Genomic DNA, 22,426 nt, shown 5'->3' with positions numbered 1-22,426 from the left:
TATAGTAGGTCTACCGAGATAGATTATAACGATTAATCATTACAAACGAGATTTAATTTTTTACAATAATTTGAATTATTGCGGTTACAATACAAAATTTTTTGACAGAGACAACTTAATTACTAATCAGACACAGACAAACTTTTGAATTAGATTATAAATTTAAGTTTATAAAGAATCTATTTGATTAAATTTAGTTTTAAACTTCGGAAAAAGTCTTTTTTTTAATGATTTTCATATTTGAATATTTTAAGGGGGAAGTAAGCATTTTATACTAGTAACCAAAGTTCTACATTTAGATTATCTAACTCGATGGCTTAAACTTTGGATACGTTTGTTTTATCTAAGATGGTTGGTTCAATCAAGTAATGTTCAAATATTCCAATCAGTAATAAATATTTTTTCCAGGGATAAGGGATAGGAAACCTGGCCATAAATTAGGTCTCGGCCTGGTTTTGAAAGGGATCATGCAACTTTTACCATTTGCCTAATTTAAGGACCTTACTGGCGGACGGCTCATATTGGCTACCGCTCTAAACCAATAGTGTTCTGTGATTTGGGCTTGTTTTGTATCAACCAATCACCAATTGGCGGAAATTTTAGAAGCAGACAATTCTAGAAAAACTAATGATTTCGTCTGCTACGAAAATTAAATATAAATGGTGTTAGATCACATTAGTTTAATTATTAAATCTGCTCAGAGTTAAACATTAAAAAAGGGCCATATAGAAAAAAACAAAAATAACGGGATTATTTTTTTGGAAAGAAGTTAGCTACGAATTTTCATTTGGTAGTTTAAATTAGATGTTGTATTTTGAATTTAAAAAATTTAGTACGGAATTGATACAACAACTTAACCCTAATTTTTGTACAATACAACACAGTACAGATATATCATTACATTATAGTATCCAAAGAACTTGATAGAATGTTACCCAAGTGCATATTTATTTATTTATTTTGAATTTTAATTAGCAATGAAATTTTCAAATAAAATTTTTATTCATTAATAAAAATGCAAATAATACAAACTAAAATCTGTCTGAGGGAAACCCAATGATAGCTTTCTGACAGTTCAAATTACCAAAGTAAAAGATAAAAAAAATTTGGGAGAGAAAAAACTTCATTTTAACAAAAGCCATTAATATATAGGTTTATAAAAAGTTATGTTTTTTACTTTAAACTAGTTACCTGAATTTGATTCTATACTTTATCTACACACACACACACACACACAGCTTTTTCATTAGCGTTTAGGACGAACCACTGCGTCATCCAAAAACTGGTTTATTAGGCCTAGGCTTGAAATAGGCCTGAAATAATATTTCCCTACGTTTCCCATCCCTTATCCCTGATTTTTTCATTCTATAGATAAACTTTTCTATCATTGCCTCATCCCTTAAGTTTAAATGACAGAATCCTTCAGACTTACATCTACACATAAGTAATTTGAAAAAATATTGTAAAAAATGTCCTTCAATTCTCAAAGTATGACAATTAAAATTTGGTTGATCTAATAAAGCAATGCTGTCTCTACTTGATTGTAATTTTTATTCAAAATTGCATACAATTCAAATTTTGGAAGTTTGATTTGAAATTTTGTTATTTGATTACTTGTCTAGCCGATACAATTAGTTTATAGGTTATTACTCTTGAAATTATTATTCCACGTTTTTAAATTGATGTTATATGGCTTAGGCTAACAGATATAAGCTATTGCTGCAGAAAGCTTAAGAAAGGGGGTGTGGTTACACCTATCTACACTCCCTAAAACAAGCAAAAGGCGTGTCTGGTTATAAAAAAAGTCATTAATTTAAGGGAGTTCGCGCTTCTATTTATTTTTACTCATACATTTATATTTTATTTTAAAAGTAACAGTATGTCTATCTGTCTGTACCGATATGGTTATTCTTTACAATGCGTCTTATCATAAGCCTAGAAAAGATTTATAACTATTTGGGGTGAGAGTACCACCCCCCGTCTCTTGATAAACCGCTAGAGAAATTTACTTAAATTATAAATGGGCGGAGGTCAATTTCCCCCCACCTCAAGTGCTCCTAGAGGCTTATTTATGTATAATCATACTTATTAGTATTTAAAAATACAACATAACCATTATCATCTTACAAATCTTAATTAGAGAAAATCTGTATTTATGTAACACTTACCTGGCCAGGTTATAGCCATCGCCAGAATGATCAACATAAGAAAGAGTATGAAAAAAGCCAGAATGACCGCCAGATAGCAGCCCCGCTCGTTCAACCCCAATTTCTTAGCATACAGGCGCAGGATACTCTGCTTCTCCTTGCGCGAGGGCAGCTTCAGGTCATCCTGGCTGTTGTTGGAGCCTCCAGCCTGGTGGCCAGAGTGGACAGAATGACCGTGGTGGTCTCCATTCAGAGAAGTTCCAAGCATTAAGGTTTCCTGAAGAAAAAAAAATAATCAAAAATTAGAGTAAACACAAGAAGAGGGAGGGGTTAAATAACCGTATGTCAGCTTCCAGAGGACCCTGTACCGTCTTTCGAATGGGTCTTTGAAAATCAACGAATAGCGTCGGGAATAAAAGAGAAGAAAGCAATTTGCTAGCAAACGAAAAAGGTCCTTAACAGGAGGATCCAGGAAGTTATCTGGTTATACATCTATACTATAAATTCATTATTAGAAAGAAAATGATACAAATTTTAACAAATCAGTTTACATTCAATAGTTTGTACGTGTAATTCAAGATCTCTAAAAAGGATAAAGCTTCAACTTAGATTAGTGAAGGATAGGGCACCCTAAAGATATATTTTGCTGACACCAATCCTTTCTGCTCTGAAAATTATAGAATGATGTAATTTTATTTACAAAGAATAAACAATTTATAATTTTCTTACACCCTCAAACTAAGCATGAGACTAAAATGTTTAAGTTCTTAATTACAACCAACTTAATGTTCTAAACAACAAAAATAATCATTTTAAATCAAACTTTCTCAAGACTTTTAGAACTTGTGTCTAGTTCATAAAGTTTAGCATATAATTTACATTTGATTTCAGCAGCTTAGTTTACTTGAAACATTTTTGGTGTTTGTAAAGTAAGTTGTAAATCAAATTAGTTTTATCTTAATTGACACTTTCAGATAAGTAAATTTTTACATTTAGAAAACTTTGAAACATAAACAGTTACTTAATAGGTATATATACTATTGATAAAATTAGTAAGAAAAATATCCAGAAGAAAAAAAAGAAAACAGACTGACAGGCGGACATAATGAGTTGTAGGGTATTTGGGCATTTGCCTCACTAAACTTACTCTGATTAACATACTGAGATTTCAAACTATATAGTTACTTCGATTCTAAAAAAGTTAATGAATATGGTTGTATGATGTCTTTTTAGAATTATTTTTAAAACAACCAGAGTTTTCTTTGGTTGTAAAGAATCTACGCTTTTAACATGACTCCAAAATTGTCCTTTAGAAAATGTAAAAAGCCAGCTCTAAATATGCTCAACTTAATACAGAGGCTGGAAAATAGGGATTTGCTAATGGGGGATAAATCAATATTTAACAAAGTTTTAAGTATTAAGATTCTACTTTGCTCTTTTGCTGTAGAAAATCGAGGAAAAGATTAATTTATCCTCAAGTTTCGTATCTCTGCGACCTTGTATCAAAGGGGAAGTTTTGCGTTTGTTTATCTAGGGATTAGAAATATCCTGACAACGTATATGTCCATCCATCCTGTACACATTTTTATTTAGCAAAAACCAAACAAGCTCAATGGGATAAGTATTTGACCATCTTGAATTGTAACGCCTAATGTTTTTTAGCCATCGCGTAGAAAGGAAGTTTGAGCAGAAAACAATCATTATAGAGACGTTGAAAATTGATCATGTTATAGTAAGGAATCAAGCAAGACATTTAAAGTAAGATAATAGTGGGAACTTCTTGGCTCAATTAAAGGCAAATTGTATTTTAAACCTTAAAATGAAATAAGCTATTCAATAATATTTCCAAACTTAAATTGTCTAAAAATTTTACTATAATTGCTGGTTGAAAACAATGCGGCCTTCAAAGTCAATTGGCTACTTTATGAACAAATATATTTGGTAATTTTGCATGTATGTCTCAAGACAACTAGTGTATAGTGTAAATGCTAAGCTCTTGAATTCAAACATATCACGAAAAGATAAAAACTTTTTTTTCCACATTACTTGGAAATACCCTGCAAAATAGGGTTTAGTAGGTATAGTTTTATACATACATGTTTTAAAATCATGGAAGAGGATATTGTACCCCAAGAAAAACTATATATTTACATACGCCTGCATTTAAATATGGCCTACCCTTGTAATTAAAAAGTTGGTTTCTTTAGTTGGTAAAAATAATTATAATTTCTGCATCTTTTTATTCACCATCTATAATACAAAGTAGAACGATGTCTGTCTGTCCGTCTGAAGCTTAAGATCTTAGTAACCGCTGAACCGATTGGGCTCTACTTTTTAGGGATTATACCTACTGGTCCTGTGATGGTTTTAAGCTATTTTCCTGGGGGGTGGGACACCCCCAACCCCCCAAAAAAAACTAAAATAAACACCCCCTCAATTTTTTTGTAGGAGATATCCTTGGTCCTTTTTTTGCAGGAGAACTCCTTGGTCCTTCTTATTTTTTTTTTACGAATTTCACCTTAACTTTTTTTATCATCTCTTGGGGCAAAGGCCCCTAGTATTCATATATAATAATATAAATAAGGGACAATTGTATGTATATGTATATTTCTAAAAATCTTAAAATTTCAAAAGAAAAGCATATTTAAAAGAAAAAATATAAAAGTACATAAGAATCTACAAAGCTAACATCTTAATTATCTCATTTTGTGTAAAAATATGATGATTATGTGTCCTAGCAAATGGTAAAACAACAAGAATTATAATATCCATAGAATGACTGTTACATAAAAGTTAAAAGAATCAACTATTTGTAAAAGTTTTTCAATAGTTTATCAATGGCTGATCTTAAATATTCTAAACTTTCATAAAGTGTCTATTATTAATAAACGGGTAGTTGCAAGAAGTGCATTTAAAAACTTTGATTGCAAGCAAAAATTACAAGAATACCATCTAACATACATAATTTTGTATAACAATAAATATCAATCAATTAAGCACCACTAAAATAGTCATCATGCTGTTTTTGTGAAAACAGGACAGCCTTATTAGTTGCAAAACATGATTTTCAAGTCTTGATATTTTGAAACTACCTGGTAGAAAATCAAAATTCTTTTTAATATGTCCTATAGATGTAGTTAAACTATTAAACAGAAAAAAATATACAGTTCACTAAATTCAAGTTTAAATGCACTTCGTGCAACTACCCCTTTAGTTAGCATTAATTTTGTTAGTAATTAATTGTCAATACCTGCTAAAACTTAATTATATTTGAGTTGTTAATAGTCTAATCCAACCAAAAAACCTTAGCAATTCATAGACATTATATTATTTCTCTTTTTAAGTATGGTATGTTGATGTATATACTAATAACACAAAAAATAGATAGACAAACGGACATATTGAACTACAGAGCACCCCGGCAACTAAAAAAGTAAAAATTTCACACAATTCCTGTCAAATAACTGAAATATCTTGCGTAAAAAACAAATTGTGTTTGAACATAGTTTATTATCATAGAAAAAATTTGACCCAAATATTCTAAAAAAGCCCAATTAGCTTTTCCGTTTTTTTTTATCTTTTTAATATTCCTGTATGCTATTTTAATGATGAAAAATATCTAGTATGGACTAGTTGAGTAAATTTTATGAGCGCATTGCTTGAAATTCAGGCTAAATACAATGCGCGTTAGCTTAGGTTTTGTACTATGTTTTTGTAAATTTATAGGTTATAGTAATCTATTTAATTTTTTTAAACATTTATAATGAAACAACGAGTCTCCTTAAAAAAATCTCGGAGAACTTTAGATAAGCAAAAATAAATTTAGAAGAAATTAAAAAATATACAAAAATTTATGAAATCGCCGAATCAACAGGGTTGTGCTTTGAAGGAGAGCTTTCCATAGTGTTTTTCTTCAATAATTTTGCTATCGTTATCTTAAATTATTACAGCCCCTTGTAGCTAACAGCAAAGCAGCTAGTGAGCAAAGGGAAAGATATTTGTTTATCAAACATGTTTTTTAAAAATAAACTTTCTAAAAGAAACTTGTAGGATAAGATACTAAAGTATTTAATGTATTTCTCAGATAAGATTTAGTTTATACATTTAATACTTTTATTAACAAGGAGAATTAAACCCAAAAGAAGGTAAGAACATTAGTGAAAAAGAGGAATTCTACTGCAATAATTTTGGTATTGTTGAAAAATAATTGTAAATTTTAGTAGGTATTGTTAATAAATCACTGAAAACCACAAAATCTGGATATTAAGAAATACAGTATACATAGGTTTTTAGAATTTTATAAATCCGTCAAATATTTAGTAGGTAGCCGTGCTGCAGTAAATTTGAAGGCATTTGAGTTATGAGTGTAACAGAATATATTATAAATCCGTCAAATTTCCTTGAAGAAATATACCCTTATTGTAAAGCAGCCGCGCTGCAGAAAATTTGAAGGCATTTGAGTTATGGGTGTAAGAGGGTAAATTAGGGTAATGTCTTATCTATTTCCAGATATGTAAAATGTTATCAAGGAGAGAAACAAGTATTGGGCGATTTTTGTTTGGAATTTTATTTTAATAAAAGTTATGCATAACTATATATACAAGGAAAGTTGGTATAAAAAGAGAATACAAGAAAGTAATAGTTTTACACCAAAAGAACCAACAAAAAGTAAATAATTCAAACGATTAAAATCTTTAAATGCCTGTCCCTATTTATGCGACTTCATGGGAATAAAACTTAATTGCGCTTTTAAGTATATTTACTTTTTGAAAGCGTAGCTTTTCTGCAATTTATTTTGTCCAAAGGTCAGTTATTTTTGATTTAGCTATGATATGCTATGCAAATAAATCTCGAAATTTACATACACAATTAAATATTTAAACAGGGTCGATTACGTCCAATACAGGCGGGCCTGTTGAAACGATGAGATACATTTGAAATAGAGGAAGAGAGAGAGAGAGAGAGAGAGAGAGAGAGAGAGATCGAAATAACAAAACACAGAGAGTGAATTTAAAACACGGAACGGACAGATACTTAATACCAACCCATTCATTCTTAACGATACTACACTAAAGCTTCCTTTAAATAAAAAATTAAATTTATTAGACCTTAAAAAATTGTATAATTAACAGCTTTTTATAAAGTAAAATCAAATGAAATATTTAACATATCTATGTTTAATGTATCTTATTACAATATTTAGGGGAATATTAATAATTATCGCTAAAAGGTAAATAGAAAATGATAAATTTCAAATAAATTGATATCTGTAGATAAACAACATAAACTGGGGGAAATTAATTCCCAAGGTGGAAATTAAAAAGCCAGCATCTGGGCAGCATAATCGGGTGCAATCCCGTGAATTCGTTGGTGAACCCCCCTCACCACCCCTACACATACAACAATTGTTTGATATAAAAGTTTATAGAAATAAGGTATGACACATAAGATAAAAGAGTTGCTACTCTTTAAAACTATACCTTATTATCATAGAAATCCTTATGCAAGGATTCGAATGGATAGGATCATTCTATACACTTATTTCCTATCAAAAAAAGATATTTGAGGGGGGGGGGGTGGTGTTTTTAGGCTTAACTAACTTTATGGGATAATACTCCTAATCGTCTACATTTAAGGAATTACACTTTTTGTCGGCAGATTGAGGGAGGGTGCTAAAAGAAACCCGATCTTTTACTTGTTGGAAGTACATTAGGGAAAGAGGCGATAAAAAGACAAGAATTGGGGGGGAGATAATTTAAATGAAAGGATACAAATTAGATTAAATATTAATTTCATTTTTTTCCAGTTTTATTTAATTATTGATTCGATGAAAATTGAGTTATAATCTTAGAGAATCTTCCAACGGATTCTGGTTTATAGCCCAAAACCTTCCTTTGGCTTTCCTAAAAAGCACAACCCATTAGTACTAAAAATATTTAGCTCAAGTTTATTTGTTAAAAAGCTGTACTAAATCAAAAGAGTAATAACAAAAAGTAATATAAATTCCTGACAACTTATCCTCATATCCCTGAAAGGAAGGAGATAGTAAGTGAAAGAACAGGACAAAAGTGAGAAAAATCTTCCCCCGGAGTATTAATGGAATTTGTTTAGAGCAAATCTTTTTATATTCTCTACCCCCAACCAGATTTTATCATTATGGGGAAATAATATACTTTATATATTGTATTTTACCTTTTTAAAATGATAATGTTTTTTTATCATTTTCCAAACCAGTTTTGTTTGTCACTATGTATTTCTAAAATTGAAGTTTCTATTCCGTCCCTTCAGTCCGTCCCTAACGGATAACTCTTATCGTTGATTTAGGCATTTATAAATGTCCTATCAATTTCAAACTGATTCCTGTGACAATAAGGTAAGATTTCGATAGCGCAGCAGCTCAATGATAATTACCAGTTAGTCACAACGTCCATATAAAACAAGATGACTTTTAACCTACCTCTTTTATGATTTTTTTAATGATATGATTATCCTATTCGTTAGATTGTTTGGAATACAAGTATTAATGTTCGTTTGTCATACCCCTCTGATTTAAAGCTTTTCTTTTATTAGGTTGCCATCATTTTCTTTAAAGTAGAAATAACATTTTTTTCCTGAAAAGGGTTAAAAGTTAAAGGGAAAAAAGCCTTCAAATATTTATAATAGAATTTATTTTAAATTTTAACAATATAAAAGAAGATAATGAATAAAACGAGTGAAGCTGAAGAATAGTTACCAGAAGAAAAACCCTTATCAAGACTGAAAGAAAAATAGTTAGTTTGAGGTAAAGTTTATAAAAGTTGATTTGAAACTGTGAAGTCGAGATAAGGTACATACTTACTACACATCTATCCAAAGTGAAATAGAAAGGAATATTATATTCATACGTTAAATAGCTAACAAAATTCTATCATAAAATAGAACAGTAAACTGTTATAAATTTTAAGGAAAAAGATACTATATAATTACTATAATTTCAATAATTTACAACGAATGATATTTGGTATATCTCTTTAAAACTATACTTAGTGGTTTAAAAACTTTAATGGTTAATCTTTGAAGCTCTTTATAGTGCCAATAAAAAATATGACGTCACAAAATACAAATGACAAATAATAGGCCAATACACAGACTAAATTACCAATAACAGGCTAGTATACCTTTTAATTAACAAATGGTAGGCCAGTATAACGTCATTTTTATAGGCACTATAAAAAGCTTCTTAATCTTTTTCAAATTCAACGATTTTATGTCTTTTTCCTTTTTAAATTTTGGCGGTTAAATTGAAATTGATATTGTTTTATTTCAAAGGAACTTTCCTCCCCCAACTGATTATCTGATTACATTATACAAGGTTTTCTCATGCGAAAATTATCCAGAGAAAGGGAGAGGGTAATGGTGGTTACATTCCTTCCAACAATAACTACGGTTTACTAAGATAGAAATTCAAACATATGAATAAGAAGGAAGACTAATTTTTCAAACATTTTCCTATTCTTGTATCCCTGATATTATACTAACAAATTACCATAGTCCATTATTCTTCTTTTACTCATAGAGAAAAAAAATCAACAAAACAAATTTTTTTTTAAATTTCCACAGTTTGACTTTAACAAAATGTGTTTTAAAGAATGCTAATTTTTAAAAGCTTATAAGCTTCGTAAATTTCACATATACAAAAACCATCAGTTCCAAATAATAAAATATATTCTATTATGTATCCCTTTGGATCATTCAAAAGGTTTTACCATTGGTTTAATGGAAAGCTAATAAATTAAGTACATTAGAAGTAAAATTCATTGAGAAAAAAAGAATAAACTAATTAAATGTTCGCCTATCCCTTAATCTATGGTTGTTAAGAAAACTACTAGATAGGGATAAAGTTGTCGCTGAGTAAGACAATTCCATTTATCAAACATCTCTCTCAACCAATCAAGGAAGAATTTATACCATATCTATCTACTATAATTGTTGTCAAGATCAGGGTTCTAAAGGGTTAAGACAATGGTCGATAAATTGATATACATCCCCAAAGATGATACACAAAATTACCCCTTCAATAGATTAAAATTAGTGGTTGAAACGTTTAAAAACTCAAATTAATAAACCTACCAATCAAAATTGATTGAAGTCCCCAAAAATATTAAGCATACGAATAAGAAAACGTTATTATAAAACTTTGGGGACTAGTGTAATAAACATCCCATTGTCCCCTCTCTATCTGTGTTAAGATACTCTTTAATTCACTTTATCCTGTCACAAAACATAATAAGTTTTTAAATTAAACAAAACATAAATAATTTTAGATATTTGATTTAAACAATCCTGATAAAAGCTAGTTATTAGAGACTACCAGCTGAACCCTTCGCCTCTAGCCTTAGGATATTTCTATAATTATTTGAATGTACAAAGAGAGAGGGAACACTAGAATGCAAGTTTTTGTACAAAGTTTATTAAACATATTTTCTCAATCATTGGCTTAAATTTTTAGAAACTTTTAACAATCCTGATTGGGATGTCCAAATTGGGAACCTTCAGTATCTAATTCTTTCTCCAATTACATAAATGTAAATTTTTATATTTGAGGTTGAAAATCAACCTATCGTCTACTGTCTTACCCTTAATATCCCTAGTTTTAAGTTGTAACTACGTTAGTCTGTTCCTCAGAGAAATGTTTATTTCCCTTATTCTACTTCTCTGTTAATATTTGAGTGTAAGGGAAGTTAGAGATGGTACATAAGGCATAATTGTTCTGCTTTTACATTATATGGGTTGGGGGAAGGATATTCATATTTTTTAAGCATAATAAATTCTATATCCCAAAGTATTTTGATGTATGTTACTTAAAATCTCTGATAGTAATGAAGGTTCGAGGCCTTTTTGAGCGATTTAGTTGACCCTCAAATTAGAAATCCAAAAAATTATTTGAAATATGCACTTTTCACTTTTTTTTATTAAAAAAGGCAATTTATATCTGTGTTATATAATTTACATTCAGGTTTTTAAAAAAGCTGACTTTGCTTTATTATAAAAAAATAACTTATAGTTGAAAAATGTTGAATTTTGCCTTCATATTAAATTTTTTTCTGTAATTTTTTTAGATCCTAATGTTGTAGGCATAATAGCTACTTTTTTCAGTTAAAACATATAGAATGACCGTTTTTATTTGATATTTTTAAAACTCAGCTTTACTGTTCCTTCATCCCTGTTTATTTACAGACAATATACCATTCAATATTATGAGCCGAGGTAAAACAGGAATTTATGGATTGGACAATGGGTCAGTATTTATTTTGTAATTTTTTTGGTGTCTCATTATATAGGGGGGGGGGGGGAGGCTCACAAGGTCCAATAATATTAAAACAAAATCATATGAATTTTATTTTCGTAATCAGAAACAGCTGCATAAAAGTTCTGTTAAAAATTGTAGTTTGATTTTTAATTTATTGTTTACTTTAAAGTTAAGAATCTTAGATACTATTTGGCTTCCCGTGACAAATCCCTGCCTCCTAACCAATAATAATTGTCCAGCAGTCCGAATAACATTTTACACTGATTATCATTTACATGTATAATATATATTTAATATACAAGAATGTGTGTTTTTTATTGCTGTAGAAATGCGTAAAAAATGCGTATTACCTGTTCCAAGTCCATCCTTACGTTATTGAAAATGAATTTGAAATCATAATTAAAGTATTGTATTTTTTGCATTATCTAAAATTATTTTTGAACTTTAAGTTACTTATAGACATATTAATGCGGTACCAATGGACATAATTTTCGTTTAATTTTAAAATGTTGCTAGATTATTTTGATTACAATTGTCTTTATGTTGCTTTTGATTTTTACATTTGAACTAAAATAAATATTTGTTTCCTCAAGTTTAACTAATCATGAACAAAAGTGGTCAAATTCATTATCTATTTCCTTATTTAAACACATAAACATGTTTGTTCCTTAAAGCTGGCAGCTTCACCAATAGCGTTTTCATAGAATAGTTTACCTCATTTTAAATAAATTTTTTTTCTACAACTAAGGTATCAGTTATTTATCGCATCGTATTATAAACAGCTTTTCGTGGATATAAAAAAGTACATTTTAAGATGAAAACCAGTTTTTTTAGCCCAGAGATGCCAAAGTCACAGGCTAAAAAAGCTGGTTTGATTCTTATGATTCTAATTTTTTATATTCGTAGAAAACTGGATATATAACGATGCTATAAATAATCTTTAAGTATGGCTGATAACCGGTTCTAATCCACCGGATGTTAATCGGTTTCGAAGCGATACTGGAAATTATAAGCATAGTAACTAAAAAGTAAAGTGTATGAATGCCTTGTCTTATAATCAAAATTTTTTTGAGCTCTTACGACCTTTCCCCTCTCTACTCCTAAGGTTTACACCCCCTGATAAATCTGTGGGCACGTGTCTGGTTGGTAAGGAATATTGTAAAGTCTACATATGCCTCCAAAGTAATCTAGTTAGCTAGCCATTTTTTGGCATGCCATCCAACCATATTATCTATGCATATTAGTTTTATTATGTACAAGTCTCTACGACAAAAAGCTTTTTATTCAATATTTTTACATTTTTAAGCTTTATATAATATAAAAGAAAAGGATGTTGGTTTATCTGTCGGGGAAAAAAAGATTTAAGGAAAGATTTATAATGGTTATGAGCATAGTTTAAAGCTATTTCTCGTATTTATTCGAATCCGGTGGATAGGAACCAGTTCTCATCCATACGAAAAAACTATGTCTAGCATAGTATTATATCAAGCTTTCTACGAATATAAAAATGTACAATCATAAGATTAAAACCACTTCGGGGCTGAAAAAAAACTGGTTTTAATCTTATAATTTTACATTCTATATCCGCGGAAAGCTGTTTATGATACGATGCGAGAAATAACCATTATTGAAGAGTATTTTAAAGAAAAGTTTAAACATGTAAAACATTTTTCACGGCTTAAAACTCAAAAAAAGTAATAAAATGAAAACAATTTTAATTATTAACAATTACATAACTGTACTGTGTAATATAATTAAATACAATAATTCCTTTAATGTTTTGATGCAACCAATTTTCATAATGAAAAATAAAAACTTTGATTGCATGTAAAATGAATATATAAGTTAATAAAATATGCATTAAACATAAGTAAATGCATCTTTTGTATAAAATATTACGACAATTTTATATCTATATTTACGCGTTTCATAGTAATTTGGTTTCAAAAAGAAAAATATCTCAAAAGGATATAATTTCATTTAAAGAAATTTACAAACATTTTATTAAGTAATTTTTAATAGTTCAATTATGGATAAACACAAAAACATAACATGATTAAAATCGCTGAAAATCAATTCCATTTTCTGATATTTTACATGCTATTTACATGTATTTTATATATGCATGCATATAATTTTATAAAGGCTTTGCAAAAAATATAGGATTATTAAAGAAAATCTTAGCCTATATATTTAAAGGGTTATCATACATTGCAACCTACATGAAAAAATTGAGAGCAAATCTTATGGCTCAATTCTTCTCGAAAGAACCATTTTTGTAAGACACTTGTATGGAAGTCATTGCTGGGCAAATAAAGAGTACTGCGCCTGTTTCTAAGCCAAGCTTCTTCAAAAGATATTTGACATTGTTGGAACAATTTTTATAAGAATAAGACAAACTAGAAATGATAATTTTAAAATTAATTCGATAGTTTTGATTAATTTGATATTCAGAAAACTGTACGATCTAAAACTTTACAGAAAGGATCGGACACCGGTGGATAGTAAGTACAGGGTCTGGATAAACCTTATCTTCATTCACTCTCTTTCTTTACCTCGCTTCTATCTATTTTGAGGGACAATATTCCCCCTCTACTCCCCCGCAATCTCGGCCCCGTCAAATGCCCCCGAGCCATCACTCACATTTTGGCAAAATCTTTAGGAAAATATGCAGATTTTACTTAGATCAAGTCTTTTCATTTTTGGGGTTGACTATTTTGTCTCTATTTATATTTGAGAGAATTGTTAAAGCGAGGCTTTTCTACAATTTTACGATATTACATGAATTTTTTGGTATTTTTTTGTAATTTTGTACAGTTGTTTTCATGAAAAATATATTCAGTTCACTTTTAAGTATTAGTTATGTTTAGAAACATGATTTTTCCAAGAATATAAGTTTTCTTATATCCCGTTTACGAGATCTTAAATGGTATAAAAACACCCAGCCACTTTTTTTGATAAATTTTGAAATATGAACAGCAAATTTTAATTGTATCAAAATTTTCGCTTATAGAAGGTCTAAAAAAGGTAACTTTTTAAAGTATAACCCCCAGGCAAAGATAATATAAACTTTAATTCAGAAATACTTTATGTATATCTTTGAAAAAATAAACTAAATATTTCTTTTAAAAACATACATATAGCCTTAAGTTTTACAGACACATAAAATCCAATAAGGACGTTCAAGTTTAATAGCACAAGCGTCTAGCATAGGACAAACAATGGAGTAGCTTCACTACAAAAATGTATAGCAATGTTAGGAAAATTATAAACATTGTTTGAAAGTATTTGGCTCTGAACTAAGTTTTTATTTCCGCTTTGTCTAACCACGAGTTGTGTTGTTGGTTTCCATATATTTTATAATCCTTCTTTAAATAAACAAGAATATAGTTTTCCATTGTTATTTTTAAAAACGTGTCAAATTAATCTAATTAAACTTTCAGCAAATAAGATCTCCTAATCTATCGATCGACATTTTTTTTATCAAGGGGGAGTTTGTGGTTATTTTATCGGGATAAGGCTTTTAAAACTTTTAAAGAGAAAAAAATTATTTTTGTTTTAAATATGGGAGGTATTTCCCCCCTCCTCCCCAGAGAAAGTCCCTTGAAGCTTGATGCAAAGCCACTAAACTATCAGTCAAAAATTTTTAGCAAAGATTTTTTGACACTTTCAGTTGGAAGGGGAAACTTGGCAGGTATAGGGCTATTTTGCAGAAGGAGAGGGGTAGTAGACAACCATTCCCTCCCGTGAGAGCCGCTAAATGCTAGGTGCAAAGCCACTAGTTTAACGGAAAAAATTAATATTTATGTTTAAGCTAAAATTAGCAACTTTAATTGTGGTTGAACCATAATAATAAAATCATTTCCAACTCTCATACATATATTCATATCCCATGCAAAACTTTAGGGTGTCAATTCAATCTAGCAGACTATTAAATTCTCATTGTAATCTTTTTTTTTATATTAAGCACCATACCAAATCAGGGAGGGAGGAGACATTTGGCTGTTTATTATACTAGTTTCCAAAGTTTTATAATAACATTTTCTTATACTTTGCCTTAATAACTTTGGGGACTTTTTTTCAATTCTGTTTAGTTTGTTCAATAAGTTGAGTGTCCCAACTGTTCAACCACTCATTGTAATCTACAAAAGGGATAATTTTGTGTATCATCATTGGGTTTGTACATCAATTTATCGGCCATTGTCTTATCCCTTTTATCCCTGAAACCAAATATAAAAGAAGGCGTGTTTAGTAATAATAAGAGTGATTTAATTGGAAGAAGCAGTTTGTGCTGTTGTAATAACATGCTTTCCTGTTTATTTGGTTTTGCAATGCATGTGTGGAAGGGTATAAACATCATACTTTATAATTAAATCATAATTATATATTTTTTAATCAGGTAAATAAGTAAAATTATGTCTTTAAGAAGAGCAGCAACAATAAGTGGACAAAGAAAAAATATATTAAACCGTAATATAGTTTAATACGTACGATATAAAGAGTAGTTTTGCTATAAATTTTACAACTAAGAAAGAAAGTTGTTTTCTCTATATTTTGCACATTAAAGCAAAACCGCCATCATTTACTTTAAAATTAATGTATTTGCAATTTTCAGTGAAAATGATAATTTATTGATATAAATGTTTTTATACGGTTTCAACTTTCAAATGTCATTTGAAAAGTTAAATATAATGTATCATTTTAATTAAACTTTATACAAATAAGGATGACAACATCCATAAAAGCAAAGCTCTGAAATGGTAGGACAAACGAACATTAACACTCGTAGAGTGTCAAAACTAAATAATCAGAATACAATCAGAATAACCAGCTAACCGTTACGGACTGACTGACGGACGGACAGACCCTTATCATAGAAAAGCTTCGCTTTTAAAAAATGCTTCATGAGCTGTATGTGTACATTTATACAGTGTGTTTTTTTTTATGAGAACTTTTTTGAAACCAATTTTACCCCACTTATAGTTATCAGAATTTAATGAATAATAACTTATTTTCATCGTTTTTTATGCCCATTTATAGAACATAAAAAAAATATTTCAGTTTTTATTAAAAAAGTGCAGAAAAATCAAAAATTCAAAACCTAGGTGTCAACATCTGAAAACGGTTTTAGCGCATTTTTCTCATGCTCGAATCTTTTACCCTTTGCAAGAATGGCTGCAAAACGCTTCAAAGTTGACATACAGAGTTAAAAATTGATACAGATACTTTTAAGGACATGTACTAGAAAGTTAAACATATTAAAGTTTGAAGGCCATATCTCAACCAAGGAGGGAGTACTGGCCCCCAAAAGTCGACTAATGCGCTAAAACCATTTTTAGATGTTGACACCCAAGTTTTGAATTTTTTATTTTACTGTCTTTTTAAATAAAAACTTAAATATTTTTTGATGTTCTATAAATGGTTATAAAAAACGAAGATAATAAGCCGTTAATCATTAAATTCTGATAACTATAAGTGGGGTAAAATTGCTTTCAAAAAAGTTCTCATAAAAAAAACACACTGTATATGTCCAATGAGTAATAGGAAACCAGCGGACAAATTGGTATTCAATTGTTGAGGAAGCTTTTTTTAAATCGAGGATTTTAAGGGATAAGACACTAAACGATAAATTGATGTACAATATTCATCCCCAATTATGAAAATCAAAATTACCCCTTCTGTAGAGTTAGACTTTAATTATTGAATAATTGGTTGAAAATTTTGGTCACTGTAAGTTTGTGCCAACCTATTCAGTCTCGAAAGTTTTCTATCCAGCGAATAAGAGAAATCTACAAATTTTGGGGACCAGTTTGATTATATTTCAATGCCCCCTTCCCCCTTCTTTAGAAACAAATGATAAATAGACTTTAGGAATAACAGAAAGAAAACCAGAACCAATACCAAGCTGCCCTATATGACAAGCCAATTCGTTATGGAAGAAAATTTTAGATTTAATATATAACATGATAAATATTTTGTACAGAAAATCGTGCAAATAAATGAGGCAAATTTATTTATGATGAAATAAAAAATACTGCTAAATAATCAAAGCTAGAAATTTTGAAAAATTAGGCATAACTAAGTTTTGATTGTTTACAATGAAAAACAAAATAGTTAACGCATGCAATGAATGCCAAATTTATTGTGTTAGTACTTTTTTAGTCGCACAGCTCTTCTATAATTCCTTATATAGGTCATAGGTTCTTTATCATTAAGAAATATAAATTAGCAAGCGATGAAGGTTTGAAATTATAAATTAGATCATCAAAATTTGTAGCCTAATAAATAATTTCCAAAATATAATTGTTGTTTTTTGGTTATGTAGGGTTATAAAAAGAACCTCGCGTAACCAGTCTTATTAGAGTTAGAGACCCGCAGGGTTTAGTCTTATAATAAAAGACTTTATTCAAATGTAGAACTGTGGAGTTATGTTTAAGTCACTGACGAAATAAGTTATTTTACCATTTAATAGAAAAATAAGTTTGAATTATTTTTTGACAAAGCCCAAATTGTATTAAAATTGTGTCAAAAATGATCCATGTGACGTAATAAAAATGAGGGATTATCCGTCTCTTTTTTAGGTTTTTTTTTCCCACTTCTCCATTCATCTCCCTCATTTTATTACGTCACATGGATCATTTTTGACACAATTTGGGCTTTGTCTTTTTTTTAAAATTCAGCAGTGGCGTGCGAACCGAAGGGGGCATTTGGGGCAATCGCCCCCCCCCCCTAGCGATCAAAACGCCCCCCCTGCCCCCCCCTAGCAACCGCCCCCCCTGCCCCCCCTAAATGTTAAAAAATGCCCCATTTTGCCCCCCCCTGGTCAACAAAAATGCCCCTTTTTGCCCCCTACCCTACAAAAAGCAAAACTATCCCAGTTTCCAAAAAAAAGATCAAGAAATACTCCAAAAAAAAAATTTTCGCGCTTCGCGCCAAACAGACAGTTACTATTCATTTAACCTTACCAAATTTTTAAATTAGTGTAGAAATTAGGTTATAATCTTTTTTCACTGAAAATAACAAACCAGGTTATAGGAAGTATTTTATTTGGTATAATATAAACTTTTTACCAAAGAAATTTTGTACATCCCCAATGATGATACACAAAATTACCCCTTATATAGATTACAATTAGTGGATGAAATGTATGGAAACTCGACTTAATTAACCAACCAATCAAAATTCCATTAAAGTCCCCAAAGTTGTTGAGCCAACGAATAAGAAAATTTTATATGAAATATTGGGGACTAATGTAATAAATAGCCCAAAAACCCCTCCCTCCCTGCATATTTGAAATATTGGGGATTAGTGTAATAAATAGCCCAAAAACCCCTCCCTCCCTGCATATTTGAAGAAAAAAATTTGCGCTTCGCGCCCTTCCAAATGGTTTCTGCTATGAAATATTGGGGACTAGTGTAATGAATAGCCCAAAAACCCCTCCCTCCCTGCATATTTGAAGAAAAAAATTTGCGCTTCGCGCCCTTCCAAATGGTTTCTGCTATGAAATATTGGGGACTAGTGTAATAAATAGCCCAAAAACCCCTCCCTCCCTGCATATTTGAAAAAAAAAATTTGCGCTTCGCGCCCTTCCAAATAGTTTCTGCTATGAAATATTGGGGACTAGTGTAATAAATAGCCCAAAAACCCCTCCCTCCCTGCATATTTGAAGAAAAAAATTTGCGCTTTGCGCCCTTCCAAATGATTTCTGCTTTTTATCACAATGAAAGGACAAGTAATTTTTTTTTTATTTTATACACAGTTCATTATATCTTTGGTTTTTATGCTACGATAAATTTTTTTGTGGAATATAATATTAAAAAAATAAAATTTTTTGCTGTTTCGAGCATCCAGTATGTAATTTACTTTGACTGTCATCACACAACATACAGGAATAAGGATTTGTGACTTTTTCTACCTAAAATATATATTTATTTCAACAGATGCTATTTAAATCTACTTGTCTGTATTCTTATTAATGATTTTTTGTGCTTTGCTACTTAAAGATGTTGTCATCCTTGTTGTCATACAATAAAGAAATATTTCATATCATTTTTTCATATTAGGTTAATTTTTGGTAAATTATTTCCAAAATGAGTGTTTTTATCTCCCCCCCCCCCCCCAATTTTTTTTAATGGGGTTATTCATCCTTCCTGCTGAGATTTTATAACATCCCCTTCCACCCATTAAAAATGTTTTGTGGTAGAGGGGGGGGGGGGAAGGTTAATTTATCTTCTGTACTATTTTTTCGAAGATGCTTTCTAGCTCCCTTGGTCATTGCAGGGTGGGGAGAAGGGATGGGGGAGAAGAAATGGGGGGGGGAAGAGATGGGGGGGAAGAGGTGGGGGATATAAATGGGAAATAAGGATGGGGGAAGGGATGGGGAAGAAGGGATAAGGACTAGGAGGCCCATAATCAAATAATCCCACCCCTTAAAACGCCCTTATTTAAAATTAGTATATATAATCAAAATGCCCCCCCCTAAAGCAAAGTGCCCCCCCGGGGCACTTTGTTTTAGGGGGGGCAAAATTTTACAAAATCTTCAAAATGCCCCCCCCTAGACAAAGTGCTTCGCACGCCACTGAAATTCAGATATACGCTATGTAAAAGATGTTGTCCTCCTTGTTAATCATTGAACTTGGGAGGTACATGTATATGTTATATATGAGACTGAAACCCGATATCATACGTGTTTCTATATCATGTATTACATGCATACTTTAGCCCTTAAATCTTACATTCCACACACACACACAAATACCCTATCAAAATCAGCAACTTTTATATGTTGTTTTTGATTTACAGTTTATATCCAAATTTCTATAAGTAAATGTACATTTTTTATGAATTTGATGATATAAATATTTAAATAAAATAGCAAGGTTTTAAGTATGAGGCAATAAATATCAGGAATGGCTTTTACAATTTGGTTGTGATTTCAGAGGATTTCAATTTTTCATCGAGAAAAAAAACCTCCCTCATAGATAGTCCAAATAAAGTTATAATGGCCGCAGCTAATAGCATAAAAAAACAATATTTTTTACCTAGCAAAACATTGATTACATCATGCAGTCGAAATCGACTTTATAGATTTTTTAATAGGGTAAATACTTCAAATGTAAATACTCAAATCTAAACTCACACAAATACGCGCGCGCACGCAAACCCACACACAACAACCCTCATTTTCATCCCCTAACTTTTATAATCTAAAATTTAATGGGAACAGGTTATTCGGGTGAATACCTAGGAATTTATAGGTGAGAGAGGACATGAGAGAGATAGATGGGGTGCGTGAGAGAGAGAGAGAAAGTAAGGAAGAAAGAGCGCGTTTAGCCTGGCAGACTGCCCACTTCCTTACTTGCACCTTGTTTATCTTTCTCTTGCACTAGACCCCCCTCATAAAACTAACCAACGAAACTTTTTGTAAACCACTGACTAGCTAGCCCTCTTGGTTTCAAACATTGCCCCCATACATAAAACTAGTTTTTAAACGCATTTTTTAAAATTTAAATCTACCTGCTCGCTGAGATGATGGGCCATAGGATCCATGATATCATGGTGTCCATGATGAACATGATGTTCTAGCAGGTGTCCAGACTCAAGCTGGTCCAAGCTGGCGTGCATGCTGATGCTCCCGCCGCCGTTGCTGCCGCCGCCAACAGCCAAATGCTGGCGGCTGGCGTTGTTATGATCCATCCCACCTATGCCATTCTCCCCTCTCGGCTTTATTGAGATATGATGGTTGGTTAACAAGTGATGCTCATTTGCTAGATAGTGCTGTTCCTCCATGTCTCTATCTGTTGACCACATGGCTAGGCTTCAAACACTTGCACTCTGGATTATAATATGTGTTTGTAATTATATATTATAAGAAAAAAACATGTCACCTCTCACATAAAGATAATTAACTATCTACATATCTGCTCTTATACTTCATTATGAGTAGATATAGAAATGTGTCAGAAGAAAAGTAAAAATATTTTTATGTCAAATAACACTTCATGTTTATTTCCTTCTTAATGTATCGGACAATTTATTTATTTTTAACTAAGTTAATTTTTTTTTTCTCACTTGTATATCATTCTTTTTATTTAACACTTTAATTAATGTTCATTTTTTTTGATAAATTTCGTTTTATTGTCACTGTTTTAAATGAATTAATAGTAAGGTAGAAATTTGAAAATATAGGTAGAAATTAATAGTTGTCCTTACACGCTCACACTCTCGTATTACTGAGAAATCTTTATGTTCATTTTACTCACTTAGTTGAGTGTGTGTGTGTGGTGTGTGTGATGGAGAATGGGTGAGGGAGCAAGCGAGGGAGGGGGGGGGGGAGTCTACCTCTCGGTGTTTGTAGTAACACGGAAAGTAATGTCAGATTTCCCCGGCCGGGAATTTCTCGGGACAAACACACACACACACACACACACATCATTTAAAACTAGTTTTTTTTTACATATATACAAAAATTTCAATGTAAAATCAAAGAAGTATATTAAAAATTATAATATGCATACAAAAATCAATAAGTAAAAACAACACTTGTATTACATAAAACTATATTTGTAACTGAAGCGAAACTGCTTAAAGCAAATGCAAATATATTTTAGAAAATATGTAAAATCTTTGACAAAAATTCAACAAAAAAAGGCGCATTTTTGTAATGTACAGATGTTTATCTAGAAGCTTATTTATTAATCTAACAGGTTTCGAGCTATTTAGCTTAGGCTAAACAACATTAAAGTAATTGCAAAAGTAAAGAAGTAGGTTACAAAAAATCTTTTATATTGAAATTAAACATGGGAAATTTGTATGAATCACCCAGTATATAATGAATATTAATTTAAAATAAATTCAGTTTGCTTTTAAAATAGTTAACCTATTTCATAATTAGTGGGTGTTGGTGAACTGGTAGGTCTGTATTTTCTTAATCATTGTTTGTGCGTGTAATGCTGCGATTAATACGGACACTGTTGTCCTTGTTGTCTTT

The 22,426-nt window shown here is 30.7% G+C and overlaps 1 protein-coding gene across 1 annotated transcript in view; it reads right to left on the bottom strand.

The window, feature by feature from the left end:
- LOC145317217 (endothelin-converting enzyme homolog) overlaps positions 1–22,165 on the bottom strand; it is a 55,120-nt gene extending 32,955 nt beyond the window's left edge. The window contains exons 1-2 of the mRNA XM_080158196.1: positions 20,953–22,165; positions 2,169–2,424 (exon numbers count right to left, since the gene is read on the bottom strand). Coding sequence (XP_080014322.1) covers positions 2,169–2,424; positions 20,953–21,246 — 550 coding nt within the window. The 5' untranslated portion in view covers positions 21,247–22,165. The remainder of the gene's footprint in view (positions 1–2,168; positions 2,425–20,952) is intronic.
- Between the last annotated feature and the right edge of the window lie 261 nt (positions 22,166–22,426).

The sequence above is a fragment of the Acartia tonsa genome, chromosome 4, assembly GCF_053477335.1.
Source record: "Acartia tonsa isolate MP-2025a chromosome 4, ASM5347733v1, whole genome shotgun sequence".
In the NCBI taxonomy this organism is placed as follows: domain Eukaryota; kingdom Metazoa; phylum Arthropoda; class Copepoda; order Calanoida; family Acartiidae; genus Acartia; species Acartia tonsa.
This window is presented reverse-complemented; position numbering and strand designations above follow the sequence as displayed.